This window comes from Triticum aestivum, chromosome 3D (assembly GCF_018294505.1).
Source record: "Triticum aestivum cultivar Chinese Spring chromosome 3D, IWGSC CS RefSeq v2.1, whole genome shotgun sequence".
NCBI lineage: Eukaryota > Viridiplantae > Streptophyta > Magnoliopsida > Poales > Poaceae > Triticum > Triticum aestivum.
The window spans coordinates 76,976,867-77,002,515 of NC_057802.1; the positions used below are offsets into that span (position 1 = coordinate 76,976,867).

General features: G+C 44.6%; 1 protein-coding gene across 1 annotated transcript in view; it reads right to left on the reverse strand.

The window, feature by feature from the left end:
• Nucleotides 1-21,796: 21,796 nt before the first annotated feature.
• Nucleotides 21,797-25,649, reverse strand: part of LOC123077531 (protein SUBSTANDARD STARCH GRAIN 4, chloroplastic) — a 14,030-nt gene continuing 10,177 nt past the window's right edge. Inside the window, exons 17-23 of the mRNA XM_044499810.1 lie at nucleotides 24,641-25,462; nucleotides 24,102-24,382; nucleotides 23,611-23,843; nucleotides 23,157-23,383; nucleotides 22,860-23,051; nucleotides 22,328-22,600; nucleotides 21,797-22,219 (exon numbers count right to left, since the gene is read on the reverse strand). Of these exons, the coding sequence (XP_044355745.1) occupies nucleotides 22,073-22,219; nucleotides 22,328-22,600; nucleotides 22,860-23,051; nucleotides 23,157-23,383; nucleotides 23,611-23,843; nucleotides 24,102-24,382; nucleotides 24,641-25,462 (2,175 nt within the window). The 3' untranslated portion in view covers nucleotides 21,797-22,072. The remainder of the gene's footprint in view (nucleotides 22,220-22,327; nucleotides 22,601-22,859; nucleotides 23,052-23,156; nucleotides 23,384-23,610; nucleotides 23,844-24,101; nucleotides 24,383-24,640; nucleotides 25,463-25,649) is intronic.

Sequence of the window (25,649 nt, forward strand, 5' to 3'; positions counted from 1 at the left end):
GACGAGGGATTGCATTAAGTCCAGAGCCTCGCTTAAAGGCGAGGTTTGGCCAGGGAGAAGAGAGTCCGTGGAGTACGGCGGGAAGAGAACTCCTTGGCCGGCTCACACGATGCTGACTCCGAGGGTTCAGAGCCAATGTTCGGAGAAGGGTCCGGCTTCATAATGATTGCTGGTGACACTACTTCCTCCGGCTCTCCCGTACTAGGCTTAATGGCCGCAGAGAGCCCAGCAGGCTCGGGAATCCCGTCTTCGGACCTGGTAATGCGCTCCGGATCTAAGGCTAGAGCGGAGGTTGGGGTCGCGAACCCTTGGAAGATCAAGTCTCCTCGGATATTGGCAACATAATCCAGATTTCCAAAACTAATCTGGTGACCTGGGGCGTAGCTGTCGATCTGCTCTAGATGGCCAAGCGAGTTGGCCCGCAGTGCGAACCCGCCGAACATAAAGATCTGGCCCGGGAGGAAGACCTCCCTTAGGGCAGCATTGTTGTAGATGATTGATGGAGCCATCGAACCTTCTGTCGACGGCACAGTGGAACTCTCAATGAAAGCACCAATGTCGGTGTCAAAACCGGCAGATCTCGGGTAGGGGGTCCCGAACTGTGCGTCTAAGGATCGAAGGTAATAGGAGACAAGGACACGGTGTTTACCCAGGTTCGGGCCCTCTCGATGGAGGTAATACCCTACTTCCTGCTTGATTATCTTGGATGAATATGTGGTTTACAAGGGTTGATCTACCTCGAGATCGTAATGGCTAAACCCTAGATGTCTAGCCTGTTTGATTATGATTGTCCCTACAGACTAAACCCTCCGGTTTATATAGACACCGGAGGGACCTAGGGTTGTACAGAGTCGGTTTACAGAGGAAGGAATCTTCATATCCCAACGCCAAGCTTGCCTCTTACGTAAAGGAGAGTCCCATCCGGACACGAGAAGAAGTCTTTGTGTTGTATCTTCATGGTCCATTAGTCCGGCCCACGTCACATAGCCCGGACGCCCGAGGACCCCTTAATCCAGGACTCCCTCACACATCACCTTTATTTTTATTAGCTTCATTCTTGTCTCAGACCCGTTGTAGCAACTTCTGCAACGCTTGTTCTGCTTCTCAAGTTCTACCTGTAGCTTACTTTTTTCAACTTCATTGTCTCTCATTATTTTCCCGTCCATGGCAATTTTAACAGCTTGTAAGCATTCTCTTCCTCCATCTCTTTCTTTCTAGCAGTTAACACTGGTACGCGTCAGTGCTATACAAACGGTTTTTAACCCCTTTTCGCGATGGCATTTGGAACCGTCGCCAAGTGAGTGTGGGCGATAGGGGGGGTCCTTCCCACACGACCCAGAAACCGTCGGGGATAGGGAGCCATAATGCATACAGTTGTCCCTGAAGGAAATATGCCCTAGAGGCAATAATGAAGTTGTTATTTTATATTTCCTTATATCATGATAAATGTTTATTATTCATGCTAGAATTGTATTAACCGGAAACTTAATACATGTGTGGATACATAGAAAAAACACTGTGTCCCTAATAAGCCTCTACTAGACTAGCTCGCTAATCAAAGATGGTTAAGTTTCCTAACCATAGACATGTGCTTTCATTTGATGAACGGGATCACATCATTAGGAGAATGATGTGATGGACAAGACCCACCCGTTAGCTTAGCATAATGATCGTTAAGTTTTATTGCTATTGCTTTCTTCATGACTTATACATATTCCTCTGACTATGAGATTATGCAACTCCCGAATACTGGAGGAACACCTTGTGTGCTATCTAATGTCACAACATAACTGGGTGATTATAAAGATGCTCTACAGGTGTCTCCGAAGGTGTTTGTTGGGTTGGCATAGATCGAGATTAGGATTTGTCACTCCGAGTATCGGAGATGTATCTATGGGCCCTCTCGGTAATGCACATCACTATAAGCCTTGCAAGCAATGTGACTAATGAGTTAGTTACGGGATGATGCATTACGGAACGATTAAAGAGACTTGCTGGTAATGAGATTGAACTAGGTATGATGATACCGACGATCGAATCTTGGGCAAGTAACATACCGACGACAAAGGGAATAACGTATGTTGTTATGTGGTTTGACCGATAAATATCTTTGTAGAATATGTGGGAGCCAACATGAGCATCCAGGTTCCGCTATTGGTTATTGACCGGAGATGTGTCTCAGTCATGTCTACATAGTTCTCGAACCCGTAGGGTCCGCAAGCTTAACGTTCGATGACGATTTGTATTATGAGTTATATGTTTTGGTGACCGAAGTTTGTTCGGAGTCCCGGATGAGATCACGGACATGAAGAGGAGTCTAGAAATGGTCGAGAGGTAAAGATTGATATATTGGAAGGTAGTATTTGGACACCGGAAGGGTTCCGGAGTGTATCGGGTACATACCGGAGTATCGGAGGGGTTACCCGAACCCCCCGGGGAAAGATATGAGCCATATGGGCCATAGGAGGGAGGCTAACCAGACCACAAGGGTCTGGTGCGCCCCCCCCCCCCAAGGGAGGAGGCCGAATTGGATTAGGGAAGGGGCGCCACCCCCCCCCTTCCTTCTCCTACTCCATCTCCTTTCCCCCTTTCCCCCTCCATGAGAAGGAAAAGAAGAGGGGGGCCGAATCCTACTAGGACTGTGAGTCCTAGTAGGACTCCCCCCTTATGGCGCGCCCCCTAGGGCCGGCCTCCTCCCTCTCCCTCCTTTATATACGTGGGCAGGGCACCCCTTGGAGACACAACAGTTGTTTCTTAGTCATGTGCGGTGCCCCCTCCACAGTTTACCACCTCGGTCATATTGTCATAGTGCTTAGGCGAAGCCCTGTGCGGATCACATCACCAACACCGTCGCCACGCCGTCGTGCTGACGGAACTCTTCCTCGACCCTCTACTGTATCAAGAGCTTGAGGGACGTCATCATGCTGAACGTGCTGAACACGGAGGTGTCGTACGTTCGGTACTTGGATCGGTTGGATCGTGAAGACGTTCGACTACATCAACTGCATTACATAACGCTTCCGCTTTCGGTCTACGAGGGTACGTGGACACACTCTCCCCTCTCGTTGCTATGCTTCTCCTAGATAGATCTTGAATGATTGTAGGAAAAATTCTTGAATTACTACGTTCCCCAACAGTCCCTATATAACCGTTTCTGATATCTCGAATATCCCAAATGCTTCATCCTTGCTACTCGTTTGTGCTCGCATTGCCATTGCAGTCAGAGTTTTGTGGTTTTACCTAAAACCAGCCAGATTCCAAGCACGGGAGTTTTCCTGGCAGATTCCAGGCACGGGAGTTTTATGATGCCTGGCACATCACAAACAGTTCATGATTATAAACCGTGTACGATAGGTAGACAATCACACACATTTAGTTTTCCTGCACCGTATGTGATAGTGTCTGACATCACACACGCTTTGCAAACGGCAACTATGTGCACTGTTACACACGTTTCCTCTCTGTGAACCGTGTCGGATTATGATGTATATCACACACGCTGTGCTTTTATTAACCGTGTGCGTCGTAATGACCTGCATACTGTAATTTCGCCCTAATTTAATTGCTCCTATTTAAAATTGTACCTAATTTAAACTTGAAAGTAGGCTATAACTTTATTCTTATCCATCAGGTTCAAACAACCAATGCATTATTCGATTCATAGGTACATATGTTTAAGAATTACATAAGCACCAAATAAAGAATGATGAACCAGGGTTCTATACTTGTACTATTACAGATGGTAAAGAAAGAGGCGACAGACATTCCGGTTGCTGAACAAGGTGAAGCGGAATGGCCCTATGTGCTCTCCTGGATGCAGAAGGCATGCAGGACTCTAGTCCAACCCCTTGTGATGGTCGGCCGCCAATCATGTAGTTTGAGAGGTAATCTTGAGTAAACTGCTTCAGGATCCACTGCAAAAGAAAAACGATTCAGACATTGTCATCTAACACAACTCATTGCGTGAAGTAAAAAGAAGGCTACAGGGTTCTTACTTACCATCCTGCAGTTCACTGTTGTCTTGCATAAAGTGTAAACAAATAGTTTGATTGACATCTTTTGACCCATTTTAGTAACAATCTTTATCAGTTTCCTCAGTTGATGCTGGTTCATGAATATCTCATTGCCCCATACGCAGAAAGGGTTGAAGTGTGGATCTTTGGCAATGATATATGTACCTAGAAGCAACAAGTTAATATTAGAAACTAAACAACAATTGAAAAATGATGTAGTACAACACTCCCTCCATCCCGTTATATAAGATCTTATTACATGTATATCCAGACATTATCAGAACATTAAGGTAACACTCTTCCTTGTTGCTATGTAGCCTGGGATTGCATATTTAGTCATTCAGTACAATGCATGTTGCTATGTAGCCTCAGATATATTAAATATGGCCCTAGTTAACCTACTGATAAATGGGTTACAGATATATTCAGTGAAATGTCCGATTCAACGATTAATCCCTTATCAGCCCCAAGCTATATGGTACCAGCTACCGATATCCTGAACAGTGAGTACATATAAGCAATGCTATGAAACTAACCTTGATGGTAAACAACACTGTTCTCAATATTGTCCTGTATGAGTACCTATAAAGGCATGTTAAGCACAACAGGCTAAACATCAACCAAATATATCCATGGTAGACAGCATAATCTACAAATGATAGCTTCAGTGTGCAGGCTTAAGCACGCTAGTTATGCAAAACAAGAAGTGGAAAGGTGAGTTAACTGCATCAGGCATAACATTTAAAAACAAGCAAATAGTCATTCAAACTAGTATTGTGCAGGTCTAAAGTACACTAGTTATTGTTAAAAAAACAAAAAGGCATGTTAACTGCAATATCCTTAACAGCAACCAAATATCGTAATTCATAGTGGTATTGTTGAAACTGTTATTGATGAAATTGAACTACACGGCAAATAGTTGCACATATAGAGCATCACATTGTGAAGAACTGAAATAAACAAGTCATCAGGCCATCTCTAGCCGATCCTTAAAAAGTTAAAGGACTAAAACCCTTAGTGGATATATATATACTCCAGCAATTTTTGGCCTTTTGTAGTCGATCCCCTAAACTTAACGTTGTAAACTTCGATTTGATCAAGTTCAAAGCAGGTTCAACCAAAAGTAGCATGTATTCAAACATAAACATAGATAGTTTTGCATAACCGAACATAAAACATAAATTTAAACTAAGCTAAACTACTTTCGGTCGAAGTAGAGGTCGAGCCAATCCTTCCTCGTCATGTACGGTGTCCCGCGGGCCAGGTCCGGGCCGGTGCCGTCGTCGGGGTCGTTGGGGAAGGTGTTGGAAATATGCCCTAGAGGCAATAATAAATAGGTTATTATTATATTTCCTTGTTCATGATAATCATTTATTATCCATGCTAGAATTGTATTGATAGGAAACTCAGATGCATGTGTGGATACATAGACAACACCATGTCCCTAGTAAGCCTCTAGGAGACTAGCTCGTTGATCAATAGATGGTTACGGTTTCCTGACCATGGACATTGGATGTCGTTGATAACGGGATCACATCATTAGGAGAATGATGTGATGGACAAGACCCAATCCTAAGCCTAACACAAGATCGTGTAGTTCGTTTGCTCAGAGCTTTTCTAATGTCAAGTATCAGTTCCTTAGACCATGAGATTGTGCAACTCCCGGATACCGTAGGAATGCTTTGGGTGTACCAAACGTCACAACGTAACTGGGTGACTATAAAGGTGCACTACAGGTATCTCCGAAAGTGTCTGTTGGGTTGGCACGAATCGAGACTGGGATTTGTCACTCCGTGTAAACGGAGAGGTATCTCTGGGCCCACTCGGTAGGACATCATCATAATGTGCACAGTGTGACCAAGGAGTTGATCACGGGATGATGTGAGTTACGGAACGACTAAAGGGACTTGCCGGTAACGAGATTGAACAAGGTATCGGGATACCGACGATCGAATCTCGGGCAAGTAACATATCGATAGACAAAGGGAATTGCATACGGGGTTGATTGAATCCCCGACATCGTGGTTCATCCGATGAGATCATCGTGGAACATGTGGGAGCCAACATGGGTATCCAGATCTCGCTGTTGGTTATTGACCGGAGAACGTCTCGGTCATGTCTGCATGGTTCCCGAACCCGTAGGGTCTACACGCTTAAGGTTCGGTGACGCTAGGGTTGTAGAGATATTAGTATGCGGTAACCCGAAAGTTGTTCGGAGTCCCGGATGAGATCCCGGACGTCACGAGGAGTTCCGGAATGGTCCGGAGGTAAAGATTTATATATGGGAAGTCTTATTTTGGTCGCCGGAAAAGTTTCGCACTTTATCGGTATTGTACCGGGAGTGCCGAAAGGGGTCCGGGGGTCCACCAAGGGGTCCACCAGCCCCGGGGGGGCCACATGGGCTGTGGGGGGTGCGCCTTGGCCTATATGGGCCAAGGGAACCAGCCCCAAGAGGCCCATGCGCCAAGAGATAAGATAAACGGAGAGTCCTAAAGGGGGAAGGCACCTCCGAGGTGCCTTGGGGAGGAAGGACTCCTCCCTGGCCGCACCCTTCCTTGGAGGAAGGGCCAAGGCTGCGCCCCCCCCCCCTCTCCCTTGGCCCTATATATAGTGGGGGGAGGGAGGGCAGCAGCAACGCTAGCCCCTGGCGCCTCCCTCTCCCTCCCGTGACACCTCTCCCTCCCGTTAGTGCTTGGTGAAGCCCTACCGGGATCCCCGCTACTTCCACCACCACGCCGTCGTGCTGCTGGATCTCCATCAACCTCTCCTCCCCCCTCGCTGGATCAAGAAGGAGGAGACGTCGCTGCTCCGTACGTGTGTTGAATGCGGAGGTGCCGTCCGTTCGGCGCTAGGATCATCGGTGATTTGGATCACGACGAGTACGACTCCATCAACCCCGTTCTCTTGAACGCTTCCGCTCGCGATCTACAAGGGTATGTAGATGCACTCCTCTCTCTCGTTGCTAGATGACTCCATAGATTGATCTTGGTGATGCGTAGAAAATTTTGAATTATTGCTACGTTCCCCAACAGTGGCATCATGAGCTAGGTCTATGCGTAGTTTCTATGCACGAGTAGAACACAAAGTAGTTGTGGGCGTCGATGTTGCCAATTCTTCTTGCCGCTACTAGTCTTATCTTGTTTCGGCGGCATTGTGGGATGAAGCGGCCCGGACCGACCTTACACGTACTCTTACGTGAGACAGGTTCCACCGATTGACATGCACTAGTTCCATAAGGTGGCTAGCGGGTGTCTGTCTCTCCCACTTTAGTCGGAACGGATTCGATGAAAAGGGTCCTTATGAAGGGTAAATATAAATTGGCATATCACGTTGTGGTTTTACGTAGGTAAGAAACGTTCTTGCTAGAAACCTATACAAGCCACGTAAAAAAACTTGCAACAACAATTAGAGGACGTCTAACTTGTTTTTGCAGCATGTGCTATGTGATGTGATATGGCCAGAAGATGTGATGAAAGATATATGTGATGTATGAGATTGATCATATTCTTGTAATAGGAATCACGACTTGCATGTCGATGAGTATGACGACCGGCAGGAGCCATAGGAGTTGTCTTTATTTTTTGTATGACCTGCGTGTCATTGAATAACGCCATGTAAATTACTTTACTTTATTGCTAAGCGCGTTAACCATAGAAGTAGAAGTAATCGTTGGCGTGACAACTTCATGAAGACACAATGATGGAGATCATGATGATGGAGATCATGGTGTCATGCCAGTGACAAAGATGATCATGGTGCCCCGAAGATGGAGATCAAAGGAGCAAAATGATATTGGCCATATCATGTCACTATTTGATTGCATGTGATGTTTATCATGTTTACATCTTATTTGCTTAGAACGACGGTAGTAAGTAAGATGATCCCTCACCAAAATTTCAAGAGACGTGTTCCCCCTAACTGTGCACCGTTGCGAAGGTTCGTTGTTTCGAAGCACCACGTGATGATCGGGTGTGATAGATTCTAACATTCGAATACAACGGGTGTTGAAGAGCCTAGCATGTACAGACATGGCGTCGGAACACATGCAAAACACTTAGGTTGACTTGACGAGCCTAGCATGTACAGACATGGCCTCGGAACACAAGAGACCGAAAGGTCGAACATGAGTCGTATAGCAGATACGATCAACATGGAGATGTTCACCGATGATGACTAGTCCGTCTCACGTGATGATCGGACACGGCCTAGTTTGACTCGGATCATGTATCACTTAGATGACTAGAGGGATGTCTATCTGAGTGGGAGTTCATAATCAGATGAACTTCATTATCATGAACATAGTCAAAAAGGTCTTTGCAGATTATGTCATAGCTTGCGCTTTAGTTCTACTGGTTAAGATATGTTCCTAGAGAAAATTTAGTTGAAAGTTGGTAGTAGCAATTATGCGGGCTGGGTCCGTAAACTGAGGATTGTCCTCATTGCTGCACAGAAGGCTTATGTCCTTAATGCACCGCTCGGTGTGCTGAACCTCAGCGTCGTCTGTAGATGTTGCGAAACATCTGACATACACGTTTTGATGACTACGTGATAGTTCAGTGTGTAATGCTAACGGTTTAGAATTGTGGCACCAAAGACGTTTTGAAACGTCGCAGAACATATGAGATGTTCCGAAGACTGAAATTGGGATTTGAGACTAGTGCCCACGTCAAGAGGTATGAGACCTCTGACAAGTTTCTTAAGCCTGCAGACTAAGGGAGAAAAGCTCGATCGTTGAGCATGTGCTCAGATTGTCTGAGTGCCACAATCGCTTGAATCGAGTGGGAGTTAATCTTCCAGATGAGATAGTGATGGTTCTCCATAGTCACTGCCACCAAGCTAGTAGAGCTTCGTGATGAACTATAACATATCAGGGATAGATATGATGATCCTTGAGCAATTCGTGATGTTTGACACCGCGAAAGTAGAAATCAAGAAGGAGCATCAATTGTTGATGGTTAGTAAAACCACTAGTTTCTAGAAGGGCAAGGGAAAAAAGGGACACTTCATGAAACAGCAAATCATTTGCTGCTCTAGTGAAGAATCCCAAGGTTGAACCCAAACCCGAGACTAAGTGCTTCTGTAATGAGAGGAACGGTCACTGAAGCAGTACTACCCTAGATATTTGGTAGATGAGAAGGCAGGCAAGGTCGACAGAAGTATATTAGATATACATTATATGAATGTGTACTTTACTAGTACTCCTAGCAGCACCAGGGTATTAGATACCGGTTCGGTTGCTAAGTGTTAGTAACTCGAAATAAAAGCTGCGGAATAAACGGAGACTAGCTAAAGGTGAGATGACGATATGTGTTGGAAGTGTTTCCAAGGTTGATGTGATCAAGCATCGCATGCTCCCTCTACCATCGAGATTTGGTGTCTGCGTTGAGCATGATTGGATTATGTTTATCGCAATACGGTTATTCATTTAAGGAGAATAATGGTTACTCTGTTTATTTGAATAATACCTTCAATGGTCTTGCACCTAAAATGAATCTCGATCGTAGTGATACACATGTTCGTGCCAAAAGATATAAAATAGTAATGATAGTTCCACATACTTGTGGCACTGCCATTTGAGTCATATTGGTATAGAACGCATGAAGAAGCTCCATGTAGATGGATCTTTTGACTCAGACGTTTTTGAAAAGATTGAGACATGCGAACCATGTCTATTGGTATATATGCATGAAGAAACTCCATGCAGATGGATCGTTTGGACTCACTTGATTTTGAATCACTTGAGACATGCAAATCATACCACATGGGCAAGATGACTGAAAGGCCTCGTTTTCAGTAAGATGGAACAAGAGAGCAACTTATTGGAAGTAATACATTTTGATGTATGCAGTCCAATGACTGCTGAGGCATGCAGTGGATATCATTATGTTCTTACTTCACAGATGATTTGAGTAGATGCTGAGTGTATTTACTTGATAAAACACAAGTCTGAATTATTGAAAGGTTCAAGTAATTTCAGAGTGAAGTTGAAGATCGTCGTGACAAGAGGATAAAATGTCTGTGATATGATCATAGAGATGAGTATCTGAGTTACGAGTTTGGCACACAATTAAGACATTGTGGAAAGTGTTTCACAATTAATACCGCCTGGAACACCATAGTGTGATGGTGTGTCCGGACATCATAGCTGCACCCTATTGGATATGGTGCATACCATGATGTCTCTTATCAAATTACCACTATCGTTTATGGGTTAGGCATTAGAGACAACCGCATTCACTTTAAAAGGGGCACCACGCAATTCCGTTGAGACGACACCGTTTAGAGAAACCTAAGTTGTCGTTTCTTAAAAGTTTGGGGCTGCGATGCTTATGTGAAAAGTTTCACGCTGATAAGCTCGAACCCAAAGCGGACAAATGCGTCTTCATAGAATACCCAAAAACAGTTGGGTATACCTCCTATTTCAGACCTGGAAGCAAAAGTGATTATTTCTAGAAACAGGTCCTTTCTCGAGGAAAAGTTTCTCTCGAAAGAATTGAGTGGGAGGATGGTGGAGACTTGATAAGGTTATTGAACCATCACTTCAACTAGTGTGTAGCAGGGCACAGGAAGTTGTTCCTGTGGCACCTACACCAATTGAAGTGGAAGCTTATGATAGTGATCATGAAACTTCGGATCAAGTCACCACCAAACCTCGTAGGACGACGAGGATGCGTGCTAGTTCAGAGTGGTACGTGATCCTGTCTGAGATATCATGTTGTTGGACAATACTGAACCTACGAGCTATGGAGAAGCGATGGTGGGCCCATATTCCGACAAATGGTTAGGAGCCATGAAATCCGAGATAAATGGATCTTTAAGAAGAAGACGGACATGGACGGTAATGTTACCGTCTATGAAGCTCGACTTGTGGAAAAGAGTATTTTCACAAGTTCAAGGAGTTGACTACGATGAGATTTTGTCATCCGTAGCGATGCTTAAGTCCGTCGGAATCATGTTAGCATTAGCTGCATTTATGAAATCTGGCAGATGGATGTCAAAACAAGTTTCCTTACCAGTTTTCGTAAGGAAAGGTTGTATGTGATACAATCAGAAAGGTTTTGTTGATCCTAAGGATGCTAAAAGGTATGCTAGCTCCAGCGATCCTTCCATGGATTAGAGCAAGCATCTCGGAGTCAAAATATACGCTTTGATGGAGTGATCAAAGTTTTTGGGTTTATACAAAGTTTGTTAGAAACTTGTATTTACAATAAAGTGAGTGGGAGCGCTACAACATTTCTGATAAGTATATGTGAATGACATATTGTTGATCCGAAATGATGTAGAATTTCTGGAAAGCATAAAGGGTTGTTTGAAAGGAGTTTTTTCAAAGGAAGACCTGGATAAAGCTGCTTACATATTGGGCATCAAGATCTATAGAGATAGATCAAGACGCCTGATGATACTTTCAAAGAACGCACACCTTGACATGATTTTGAAAGAGTTCAAAATAGATCGGCAAAGAAGGAGTTCTTGGCTGTGTTACAAGGTGTGAGTATTGAGTAAGACTCAAGACCTGACCACAGCAGAAGAGAGAGAAAGGACGAAGGTCGTCCCCTATGCTTTAGACGTAGGCTCTACATTATGCTATGCTGTGTACCGCACATGAAGTGTGCCTTGCCATGAGTTGGTCAAGGGGTACAATAGTGATCCGGGAATGGATCACATGACAGCGGTTGAACTTATCCTTAGTACCTAGCGGACTAAGGGATTTTCTCGATTATGGAGGTGAAAAGGGGTTCGTCGTAAAGGGTTATGTCGATGCGAACTTTGACACTAATCCGGATGACTCTGAGCAGTAAACCGGATTCGTATAGTAGAGCAATTATTTGAAATGGCTCCAAATAGCGTGTGGTAGCATCCACAAGATGACATAGATATTCGTAAAGCACACACGGATCCGAAAGGTTCAGACCCGTTGACTAATAACCTCTCTCACAAGCATAACATGATCAAACCAGAACTCATTGAGTGTTAATCACATAGAGATGTGAACTAGATTGTTGACTCTAGTAAACTCTTTGGATGTTGGTCACATGGTGATGTGACCTATGAGTGTTAATCACATGGTGATGTGGACTAGATTATTGACTCTAGTGCAAGTGGGAGACTGTTGGAAATATGCCCTAGAGGCAATAATAAATAGGTTATTATTATATTTCCTTGTTCATGATAATCGTTTATTATCCATGCTAGAATTGTATTGATAGGAAACTCAGATGCATGTGTGGATACATAGACAACACCATGTCCCTAGTAAGCCTCTAGGAGACTAGCTCGTTGATCAATAGATGGTTACGGTTTCCTGACCATGGACATTGGATGTCGTTGATAACGGGATCACATCATTAGGAGAATGATGTGATGGACAAGACCCAATCCTAAGCCTAACACAAGATCGTGTAGTTCGTTTGCTCAGAGCTTTTCTAATGTCAAGTATCAGTTCCTTAGACCATGAGATTGTGCAACTCCCGGATACCGTAGGAATGCTTTGGGTGTACCAAACGTCACAACGTAACTGGGTGACTATAAAGGTGCACTACAGGTATCTCCGAAAGTGTCTGTTGGGTTGGCACGAATCGAGACTGGGATTTGTCACTCCGTGTAAACGGAGAGGTATCTCTGGGCCCACTCGGTAGGACATCATCATAATGTGCACAGTGTGACCAAGGAGTTGATCACGGGATGATGTGAGTTACGGAACGAGTAAAGGGACTTGCCGGTAACGAGATTGAACAAGGTATCGGGATACCGACGATCGAATCTCGGGCAAGTAACATATCGATAGACAAAGGGAATTGCATACGGGGTTGATTGAATCCCCGACATAGTGGTTCATCCGATGAGATCATCGTGGAACATGTGGGAGCCAACATGGGTATCCAGATCTCGCTGTTGGTTATTGACCGGAGAACGTCTCGGTCATGTCTGCATGGTTCCCGAACCCGTAGGGTCTACACGCTTAAGGTTCGGTGACGCTAGGGTTGTAGAGATATTAGTATGCGGTAACCCGAAAGTTGTTCGGAGTCCCGGATGAGATCCCGGACGTCACGAGGAGTTCCGAAATGGTCCGGAGGTAAATATTTATATATGGGAAGTCTTATTTTGGTCGCCGGAAAAGTTTCGCACTTTATCGGTATTGTACCGGGAGTGCCGAAAGGGGTCCGGGGGTCCACCAGCCCCGGGGGGGGGCACATGGGCTGTGGGGGGTGCGCCTTGGCCTATATGGGCCAAGGGAACCAGCCCCAAGAGGCCCATGCGCCAAGAGATAAGATAAACGGAGAGTCCTAAAGGGGGAAGGCACCTCCGAGGTGCCTTGGGGAGGAAGGACTCCTCCCTGGCCGCACCCTTCCTTGGAGGAAGGGCCAAGGCTGCGCCCCCCCCCCTCTCCCTTGGCCCTATATATAGTGGGGGGGAGGGAGGGCAGCAGCAACGCTAGCCCCTGGCGCCTCCCTCTCCCTCCCGTGACACCTCTCCCTCCCGTTAGTGCTTGGCGAAGCCCTACCGGAATCCCCGCTACTTCCACCACCACGCCGTCGTGCTGCTGGATCTCCATCAACCTCTCCTCCCCCCTTGCTGGATCAAGAAGGAGGAGACGTCGCTGCTCCGTACGTGTGTTGAACGCGGAGGTGCCGCCCGTTCGGCGCTAGGATCATCGGTGATTTGGATCACGACGAGTACGACTCCATCAACCCCGTTCTCTTGAACGCTTCCGCTCACGATCTACAAGGGTATGTAGATGCACTCCTCTCTCTCGTTGCTAGATGACTCCATAGATTGATCTTGATGATGCATAGAAAATTTTGAATTATTGCTACGTTCCCCAACAGAAGGCACTCCTCCACTCGTCGATGTCGATCTCCTCGTCCTCGGGGCCCACCTCGACGCCCTTCGCGCCGCCGTCGCCGCCGCCTTCGACCTCGTCGTCGGAGGAGAGCGCGATAACCTCGCCGCCCTCTGCGCCGCCGTCCTTGCCGCCTTCGACCTCGTCATCGAAGGAGAGCGCGATAACCTCGCCGCCCTCCACGCCGGCAAAGATCGTCGACTCTGCCTCCACGAGCTCTGGATGCTGCCGGCGGAGCTCTTGCATGTACGCCTCATCGGCGGCCTCGGACTCAAGGCACTCCCACGCCTCGCGGTCCTCCTGCACCATAGCCGAGCTCACCACCCCTGGCTCCGGCAGAACGAGGTCGACCAGACGTGTGCCGAAGGGGAAATTGAGCCTAGCCGCCGCGCCGTGGTAGCGGACCTGCCAGCGGTCGTACTCCATGGCCGCGAGCTCAGCCGTGTGGAAGCTACCGAGCCACCGGTAGGGGGTCTCCTGATCTGTAATCTCGGCGACCCACGTCCCCCACCGCCGTTGTCGGACCCCAAGGTAGGACCTCGTCGGCTGTCGGGTCCGAGGGAGGACGGGGAAGTCCTCAAACCGACGTAGGGGCACGGCGGCGGGCGGGTCGAGGGACCGGCGACGGCGGATCGAGCCCGCGGAGGACGACGGGGACACCTCGGCGGCCACCTCGCCGGCGTCGGGTGAAAAGACCGCGATAAACCTCTTTTTGGCCATTGGCTCCTCGAGCTCCCCAGCACACAGGCAGAGGTTGAGGATGGAGGCACTGGCGATGGCGGTGACCTACCAATGGTTTCGAGGGTGGTGTGTGTCTGTGTGAGCAGAGGTTTTGGGGAGTGTGTGGTGTGTGTGGAGGGGGGCAAGGTGGTGTTTGAGGAAATACTGTGGCAACTGAAAATTTTACTAGGTGGGAGTAACAAGGCGGGGCTACTGAAAGTTTGGATCAAGAGCGAGCAGATATTTTTGAGATTGCGAGGGATGCAGAGGCGGGAGTAAAATGCCGAGGTTACTGAAAATTTGAATCAAGGGACTGAAGCAGAGCGGGAGTAACAGACATCGCACACGGTCCGCACATACTAATCGTGTGCTATCAAACATTAAGACCTTCCAGGCGGTAGATATTTTCGAGATTACGAGGCAGTAATATTTTCGAGATTGTGAGGGATGCAGAGGTGGGAGTATTTGGGGAGCGAGCTAGTGTGCTTGACACGCCGGCTATGGACTGTAGCCGATGCACCTTCTCGCGTAAGCCATAGGCGTACTATACACCGACGGTGCTCGAGGATATTTTCTACTGCATCTCAGACGGTTGGTGATAATAAACTGTGTGGGATCTACTTGATTTTCCATCTTGATTTGAATTGCATAATGGGGTCACAGCGGCAATGGACGGTGTTTGAATTGGTAGACCTTTTATCTGCTTATGTCCATGCGTTTATGCTTATGTCCCATGCAAGAAATGGGGATGAATTTCGAACACCACGGCACCTTTGGGGACGAAACGATATTCGTTGCCTCTTATTGCTTTCAAAAAAATCTAGTGTCAACATAGAACAGCAGGAGTGTTGAGTCAAGTTTTGGAATTTTTCGGGGTTTGTTTGGACATTTTAATATATTAACTGGGTTTTCTAGGCATTTTATGTCCATAATTTAAATTTGAAATACATGCACATGCTCCAGTGCATATAAAATGGTTGAAAAATCAAATCTGTGTCCTTGGGTGCATGCTTAGGTCCCATGCAAGAAATGGGAATGAATTTCAAACACCAGGGCACTATTGATTGCCGGCAAAACATTGAGATACCTCGTTTTTAAATTCTAGTAAATCCAAAACTTGTCTGAAATTCATGAAACTTGGCATGGTATCATGGAGCGGCATCAACATGTCATGGTAAAAAAATTGTCCCATTTGGGGCAGGTTTGGGTATAAGCTTCTCACAAACCAGAGCTTCTCACAACAAGCCTGGTGGTTTCGATAGGGAATGTCCCACCTTTGGGGACGAAAGGATATCCATTGCCTCTTATTGCTTTCAAAAAAATTCTCTTGTCAACATAGAACAATAGGAGTGGTGTATCAATTTTTGGGATTTTTTGGGGTTCGTTTGGACATTTTTATGCATTAATTGAGTTTTCAATGTATTTATGTGCATAATGCAAATTTGAACTACATGCACATGCTCCTGTGCATATAAATTGGTTGAAAATCAAATCTGTGTCCTTGGATGCATGCTTAGGTCCCATGCAAGAAATGGGAATGAATGTCAAACACCCTACCACCGTCACTCGGCCGCAAACATTGAGATACATGGTTTTTAAATTCTAGTAAATCCAAAACTCTTCTGAAATTCATGAAACTTGGCATGCTATCATGGAGCGGCATCAACATGTCGTGTAAACTTTTTGTCCCATTTGGGGCAGGTTTGGGTACATGCTTCTCACAAACCAGAGCTTCTCACAACAAGCCTGATGGTTTCGGTAGGGAACGTCCCACCTTTGGGGACAAAATGATATCCATTGCCTCTTATTGCTTTCAAAAAAATTCTCGTGTCAACATACAACAACAGGAGTGTTGTGTCAATTTTTGGGATTTTTCGGGGTTCGTTTGGACATTTTTATGCATTAACTGAGTTTTCAATGCATGCATGTGCATAATTCAAATTTGAACTACATGCACATGCTCCAGTGCATATAAATTGGCTGAAAATTCAAATATGTGTCCTTGGGTGCATGCTTAGGTCCCATGCAAGAAATGGGAATGAATTTCAAACACCAGGGCACCGTTGATTGCCCGCAAAATGTTGAGATACTTTGTTTTTAAATTCTAGTAAATCCAAAACTCGTCTGAAATTCATGAAACTTGGCATGCTATCATGGAATGGCACCCGACATGCCGTGGTATTTTTTCGTGTCCACTTTGAGAGAAGGCGCACTCGAATAACAGCCAACAAAGGCATTTTGAAAACATAGGTGCCACTTTAATATCCTAAACGTTTGTATAATTCAAACCGTGTGCGTTCTACTAACCATTCACGTGACGCCATGTGTCTTGGTTTTAATGGCTATAGGAGGTGCCGTGCGGACAGCTGCTTGACTGAACAGGAGGCGTGCGAGCGCAGTCCGGTGCGCAGGCTCATTGGGAAGCATGCAAGTTGTTCAACGCGGGATCTGTGCATCTCTTCAACACAAACGGTTCAGATTACGGTATGCAAATTAAAGCCAGACTTCGGCGCTAAGCCAAGAGACACTGCGATTTGTCAAATTATGCAGCTAAAAATCACTAGCACTATCTAATTTTTGCAACTACAGTTCAGTAATTAAGCATAGATTTCATTCATAGATTAAGCAGTTGTTCTCACCGGGAAGCAAGACAGCCTTGGACCGCACCCCCCCCCATCCTCGACGCCGCTCTCAGTCCTCAAAGCCGTTAGTGTATGAGGATGCCGCCGAAGCACCTCATCGGAGGGAGTGGCGATGTCGGGGCTGCTGAAGCACCGGAGCACGGCGTCAATATGGAGACAGAGGTTTTCGTCGCCGCCGACGAGGTGGAGAATGAGGCTGCCAACAAGCGGAGGCGGGTCGAGAAAGAACCGCAAGCGACTCCAGCAGGCCTAGACTTCATCAACAACCTCCCTGATGATATGTTGAGAGTCATCATATCCCTCCTCCCAAACAAATATCGGGCGAGGACAGCCGCCCTTTCTCGGTGGTGGCGCCCCCAATGGCTCCTCACCCCTGTCGACCTCCTCGACGCCTACGAGCTCTGCCATGGCTATCGCAAAAGCTTGGATGCGTTCTCCCAGATCCTCGGCAGTCACCATGGCCCAATCAAAGGCCTTATCACGGGCAAGTTCCGTACCAATGGCAAGGACCGAGCCAAGCTTGACGAGTGGTTCCGATCTCCCTCCATAGATCAGCTCGAGAAGCTCAACTTTAATGATGGGCATATGCGCTTGCTGCCAACATCCGCGCTTCACTTCGCGCCCACGCTGCGCCTCGCCAAGTTCATGAACTGCCATCCCCCCCTAATGACGTGCCCGCTCTTTTTCTACCACGACTGAAGCACCTTGAGCTCGTCGCCGTCTGCATCCCAAAGGACGACATGCAGCGCCTGCTCCGCGGCTGTACTGCACTCGAGTTCCTTCGTCTTCAGGCGATGAATTGGTCGAGTAACTTGCACATCACCTCCAGGACTCTCCGGATTACTTATGTGTGTTGCTGGTGCTGCAACGAGAGATCACAAAAGGTGATCCACAATATGGTCATTGAGGACACACCTTCACTTGAGAGATTACTTGTAGTTGATCAACAAGGCCCAACAAGAATCAATGTCATTTCTGCGCCGAAATTGACATCGGTGGGCTACTCGTCTGTCAAATACTACTACTTTCAGGTACAACGGTCGCCTTATACCTCTCCTTCTTGATATTAACATTATTTCTAATTTTGAAGATGTATGTTCGTCTGTCATCCAGCAAAGCTTCACCCGGATTCTGGGCACAGTGAAGGTCTTGGCACTAGAATCTGTCGGCCCCAACCTGGACCAAGTTGTCAGTTGCCTGAGATGCTTTCTGTGCCTGAAGAAGTTGTATATCGAGGTGATGTTCCTTTCCTGTTAAATGTTAACCATAAGGGAGTTCAATTTTTTGCACCTTTTCCCAAGTTTACAATGACAATGTACTACGATTTCTGAAGGAATTTTGGAGGATTTCATGACATACACCCCCCACCCCATATTGGTTGCTTGATTCATATGGTTACAATCCATAAGTGTTTCTCACTTGGATTCATCTGTACTAGTTTTCTTAGGGAATTTTTCATCCAATCCAACCTCTTGTGAAGAAGGTTGCATGTTTCTAGGTTGTAATCAAATGCCCATGTTAATCATGTCAGATCGAAGATGGCACGTTGGTGCATTTTACAAATCCTGCATACCAAATAGGAGTGTAGTAGTGTTCAAAACTGCATGTAGGCACTAACACGTTCTCTTCTTTTGCAGATAATAATAGGCCCGGAGGTGGACAATGTTTGTAACGACAATCACATCGAATGCCTGGATCTTCATCTCTCGAATATTACTTTGAACTCCTACCGAGGGACCTTACCGGAGATTACACTCGCCAGGTTCTTTCTATCCAGAGCAAGGGTGTTGAGGGTACTGAGGTTGAACACGCATTTAATTAGGAAAGATGAATGGTATGTTGATCAGGAAGTCATTATGTCAAACCCATACATGACTTGTCAGCGGCTGATCCCTTTGCAGAAATGACGAGCTTTGCAATGTTTGAATTTGGGCATTGTAATCTTTGAATTTAAACCTTGCAATATTTATGGTATTTGTTATATTGAACCATTTCTGTTCTCTTGTCTCAACGCAAAGAGTTCATCCAAGTGAACCGCATGTCGTATATCGCACACACCTTGATCTGGCTGACCGTTTCTTTTGTGTTGCCTAATCACAAACAGTTCATCCAAGTGAACCGTATGTTGTATATCGCACACACCTTCACCGGGCTGCCCATTTCTTTTGTTCCTCCTCATCGCAAACAGTTAATTAAACTAAACTGTATGCCCTGCATCGCACACGCAACTAAAATCTGAACCGTGTTTGATGCATCCGTCATCGCAAACGTTTTGCACCTTTTTGTACGGGTTTTTTACACCACCGTTTGCAATATTTGCATCGCACACAGTTTCGTCGAAGGGTCTCTGGTCGTAGTGTCGCGTTAGCAGCATCCTGCAGTAGTGTAACTCTACTCCCTCATCCACTAAACCATCAGTTGAGGGGTCTGTCCAATTTGATGATCTCCTTCTCAACTTCTGAACCTTTATTTTTCTTAGTCAATCTTCTCACATCGGTATCATCTTCTCTAGGATTATGCAGCAAACTATCATCTCCACCTCTCTTTCTAGGCCTAGAAAACTAACCCTGCTCCACCGCTATCTCAACCTCAAAGTTAATTCTAAAAGCACAAAGCTCTTTTGTAGTTATTTCAGTAGATCCATGAATCTTCTTCAGATCTCTCACCCCCAAGCTTCACCCTAACAAATTCACTGCCAATTGAATCCATATCAATCTCAATGGTCGTTCCAAAGGGAGGTCCCCAGTTCACCCATTCCACCACTTGATATTCGGCAGGAGTTACATGTCTATATGGGGATCTTATATAGTCTAGGTGTACCTGACAAATGATCAAGGCTACCCTTAAAAAGAGGAGGTGGGTGGGTAGAGAGCTAGGTCATTTTGTGTCCTTTGAAGGCCACTAGTTGGGCTTCGAGGTGAGTTGTAGTCCATTAATGAGGAATTTCCTATACAGCGTGCTAAGCACCCATTAAAGTGTATTTCGCAACTTGGCGCACACCGCCTCCACTCTGGGTCGGCCCATCTACTCCTATTTTTCTTCTGTTTTTAACCTCAAAAAGGGTGCTAGGTATGATTTGAACCCACGACCTTCGCGTCTACTTTAGCAACGGTAGTCAACCAAACACCCACTCCGATGAGGTTAGTTACATCATTTTTACTCTTTTCTTCTTTCTTTTGTTTTTTTCCTTGTTCCTTATTTCTTTTATTTTTTTTCAAATGCATGAACTTTTTTTATCAAAATCAATGACCTTTTCTCAAATCCATGAACTTTTTTTCCAAAATCAAGTGAACTATTTTAAAATTTCCTGATTTTTTAATTCGTGAGCTATTTTTTTAGAATCCATGATTTTTTTTTAAAATTGGATGAATTCTTTTTCCAAATTTGATGAACTGTTTTTCTTTCAAAATTGATGAATTTTTTTTTCCTAAATTTGGGGAACTTTTTTGAAGTTTTTGAACTTTTTTCCAAATTCATGAACATTTTTTAATTCAAGAACTTTTTCGGAAAAAATTTCATGTTTTATATTTTCGCATTATTTCCAGAAGTCAATGGTTGACTTGTGAAATGAGATCGAGTGCTCGCCTTCTATATGGGCCGTCCTAGTTGATTATGTGCATGGGCACCAAGAAGCTTAACCGGCGCCTAAGGTGCCTAATAGGAGGTTCCATTAATGTGAAAATCCCCACATACTATTTGAAGGCCTCCTTGCTTGGAGTTGGGCCTCATGTTTGCCACAATTATTTTTAGAATTGTTTTTCATTTATTTTTTTCAGATTTTACTATTCATGCTGAGATCATAAGAGCTCAAACTTAGATGGGGACTTTCCAACAGTTTTTTCATGAATGCTAATGACATGCACATATAGGCGATGTTTTTCTGAACATCTTGTTATCTTATTTGAATTTTTCTGAGTTAATATGACTTTGTTATAAAGTTTTGAGAGTGACGGTCAAACTGTCAAAGGGCCAAAACATAAGGAGGACGAAGTGGCTTGGACAGAACTAAAGTTTTTTCTAAAAATTAGGGATAAAACTGCCGAGTGGGACACAACCAAGAGCATAAAATTAATTATTCCTTTTCTTTTAGGACCCTAATAAATGCCACACGTGTGGCACAAACACATGTCAACTTCAAATGTTTTAATATTTTAAATGGTAATCCAATGTCAAAAAACGTTTTACATTATGGGACGACGGGAGTAACTTTTAAGTCTAACCTGCAATTAGATATTCTCACAAGATCAGGCATGAACACAACAATTAAATTGTACGAATGGAGTTAGGCACGAACACATGGCAACTCCAAACGTTTTAGGACCTGATAATGCTTTATACCGTGACCCTTGTTCAGCACAAGTTCTGTACAGATTAAATTGTACCAATGGAGCTTGGAACTTCGAATATGCAAATGATCAATGAAAACAAGCGATCTGCTACTAGTGATAAGTTAGACCTGGCAAATTGTCAACCGATTTCCTTTACGTGTGATAGGAACATTGCTAGAGTGCTACCCCCTCTGTAAACTAACATAAACGTTACAGAGGGAGTGCATTTGTTAGCCACATAAGAGAATTCCATGCAACCAAGACGACGGAAAACTCTGGATTCCTTTATACTGGTGTTAATTTACATCTCTGACGCTAAGAGAGAGAGAGATCAACTTGCTACGTATGTACAACCTCAGAAACTTTGTTTCCGAGAGAAAGAATATACGGAGTAGCTACCAACAAAGAGCAAAAACGCAGCAACTGTAGCTTGCCAATACTTGCTTTATCTACAGAAACAATTGATCAGGACACGGAACCTTTTGGCTAAAACAGCAGCCCTAGCTCTGTGCAATGACAGAAAATTGATCAATCCTGCGACGTTGCAGAGTACTCAAAGAGAAGCCGATTGGACGGTGTGGATTGGAAGATGACACGGAGTCTACTGGTTAGCTGGTATATCAGCGACCACTGCATCGCCATTTCTGAATCTTTCATTTGCCTCACAACAGAGGCCTGCATAACGACGGTGGTAATTTAGATCAGTTTATATTCATGCAGCACACTGCGCAGTTTGGCTCAAATTGTTTATTAAGCTTTCAGGAAGACGTAAAAGAATCATACCTGAACGCGTTTTCCAAGCTGCACTTCGACCTCCGTAGCAAAAGAGATATTGTTTGCCAGTGATTTGAGTGGATCAACCGTTGGATCTACAGACAACAAACTCGGAATCTGCGGAGCATAAACCATCCGCCAACGTGCTTGTCCAAACTCACCCTTGCCTTCTATTCTTGGCATCAAAGTTTCTAGCGTTGCAGTTGCGAGCTTCTTGAATGCAAGCTGTCCGTCACCTTCCAATAGCGATTCCGCAAGCTGCGACTCAAAAACCTTTGCAGCCTATAGTGCAGCAAGAAACCAGAGTTGTAAGAGTTGCACATAACTAGAGAAACAAAATAACTCAGGCTCAGTTAATTCAATGTTTAATTCTCCTTATTCCACTCTTGAGTAGAGAACTGGCAAGCAACCAGCAAAAGGTTCACCATGCAAAGGCAGATATCATAAAAACTGTTCAATTTTTTAAGAAAAGAAACTAAATCATGAGATTATCAGGACTACAGCAAAGTTAAGCTGTAACTCATTTGTTGATGTATCTCACCTCACTAGGTGACAGAACATCCTGGTCCACAGAGCGAGTCGAGGTTACAACCAGATTATCTTGCCACATGCTGGCTCGACTCATGATTTTGAATTGCCATTCAGATCCAACAAGGACGAGATCCAGAACAGGATCTAAACCAAGATCAGGCTCAAACTTTGCTACATTTAAATGGTCACTTTTAAGTCTAACCTGCAATCAGGTACAGAAATGTGAAACAACCCATCATAAACCATTTTCAAACTGGAAAAGAAAAAAAGAACTTGTGCCAAACAAGGGTCACGCTATAAAGCTTACCTGAGTAGCTACCAAGTTGACCTCACCATTTTCAAATGTTAATATACCCTTCGGTCTTATGTACTTTAGATGTACCATGCCATTAAGCTCAAGGTCACCACTGACAGCAAAGTTCAGAATTAAAGGATAAACAATTCTTAATTCTGGTCCCAGCGTGAGCTTCAAGTCATTGAGTCGGGCATCAATGTTTGGCTTAAAACTTCCATTCTCAAGAGTCCTTTCTGTTTCTGTTTGTTGACCAACGATGCAAAAAATTGAAAGCTCCAGTAAGCCCATAAAGAAAATTAGAAAAACAGCAGGACAGAGAGAGGGAGAAGCATACGCTTCTTTTAGATATTCACATCAAACATAACGAATTGTCACATGTGACCAGTTAACTAGTTAAGCTATGTGTATCGGTCAAGAACACTTTGCTGTGAAATATTAGTCAATGTCAAATTAATGGAATACGTACTGTCTGGCGAAGTTGACAATGCACCCAAGAAACGTGAGACATCTTGCGAAGTGGTTGTTTGACCAAAACCAGCAAGAAGATAGCTGGACTTGTTTGAAGCCAACCTAGTCGCCACAGCACCATTGCCTTTATCATGAGGCAAATATGCTTCACCATGGCTTAACCGGATCATCCCAGAGACATCTGGCCGCAATATTGAGCCTGTAACCTGCAGCTGGCTGTCTACTTGGCCACTGTACAAATCAAAACAAAAACAATTTAGCAAATGATAAGAAGACATAATTTGGGATCCTACATATTGCATGTTCAATATGAATTTATGAGATGCTTTTCAGGTTTTGGCACAGTACTGTTAACTGTTTCCAAAAACCAGCTTTAGAAGACAATCAACCAGATCATGGGGTGCTTTACATCACTCAGAAGCCGCTAGTCAGAAATTAAGCTTCAACATATCGTACAGAAATCCAAAAGGATAAAGTAGAAATAATTACCTTAAAACATTTTTTGCTCGTATATCCAGAACTTCACATTTCAACTCAATCTTATCACTGGCTGATGGCTCACTATTTTGCAGAGGTAGCGTCCCTTTCATTGACAATTTTCCTTTCCTCCCAACCCTGCTTTCCATGGAATTGATGAATAGTCTGTTGGATATAACATTAACATTGCCAGCGAAATTTGTAAGCGGCGTCCGGAGGAAAGGAGAAGTCACAGTTGCTCGGTGAAATGATGCAGACCCATCAACGACAGGCTGATCAACGGTGCCTTTAACCTTCCATCCAAATGGCAAACAAAACAGGAGGAACATATTAATCAACTGCTTCATGTTAGATCCAAAATAAAATAAAAAAACCATGGATTGCACAGGTGGAACAAAGAACTACTTATAAAATACAACATTTATGCTTCATAGTTTAAATCAACAGATATTTTCATCAATCACAATTAATCTATGAAAAAATGTATGAAAAAGAGCAATATGTTACGTTGTCCTTAGTGGAATTATGGGAATTAAAAAAGGATGGGCCACCTGAAGGAGCACATCAGCATAGCCTTGAAGCCAGTTTGCATAAGGACTAAGTGCAGTTATCAACATCATGCCACCATCCTTTATGTCTGCATTTACCCTCACTTCACCTGGTTCTAGCAAATTCCAACTTAAACCTTTTAGGCTTTCAGCTAACTGAAATTCCCAACCATCCTCTGGCTTGTCCCTCACGATTCTTGTTTCACTGATATCATTAGATGATCCTCTGTCTTTCGCCCAAACAGGGATTCTTATAATACCTTGTTTACCATCTCCAGCTTCCAAATTTTCCTCCGTGGAGCTGCTGTCGACGTAAGTCACAGGAATACTACCTTGAATGTTTACATGTCCACTTTGTATAGTTGGTTCGAAATTTGCATCAAAAACAAAACGGCTTGTTGGGGTTACAGAAGCCAATACTTCAGCTCTTCCCAGATCAATGCCTCCGATGGTGCCATCAAGAAGTCTAATTTGAACATCACATTCTGGTTTTGCAAGAGTGCCTCTCAAATCTCCCTCCATGTGTAAAATACCTTTTATTGGTGTCACCCATTGCCTCAGAAAGTGAATTGAATCTGTAGTTGATGATTCTAGAGCCTGAACTAGAGCTGGTATAAGACCAACTGGGAAATTAAGAACAGCAAAGTGAAGATTTGTTAGCGGGCCAAGAATTGATCCGTCAGCATGAAGGGTGGCGTTATCCTTCTGAATAAATAACTTATCAAGACGCAGGCCATCATTATTGCTATAAGAACCAGATGCCAGAACACGCTGTGTCTTGTATGTGCCCCACTCCCAATCTTCACCATTGAAATCAAAATCAGCCTGTATACATAAAGCCATTAGGAATCATGTTTACATATAATTCAGAGAAGATTATCTTGCTGATGGTGTCGTTTACAAAGTCAAGCTTCAGTAAATATTTCTTCCAGCATACCAAAAGATGTAGTGGAAATAAACCGCTAACACAAATACGAAACAAGGTTGAAGGAAATAAACATGGTGCAAATGG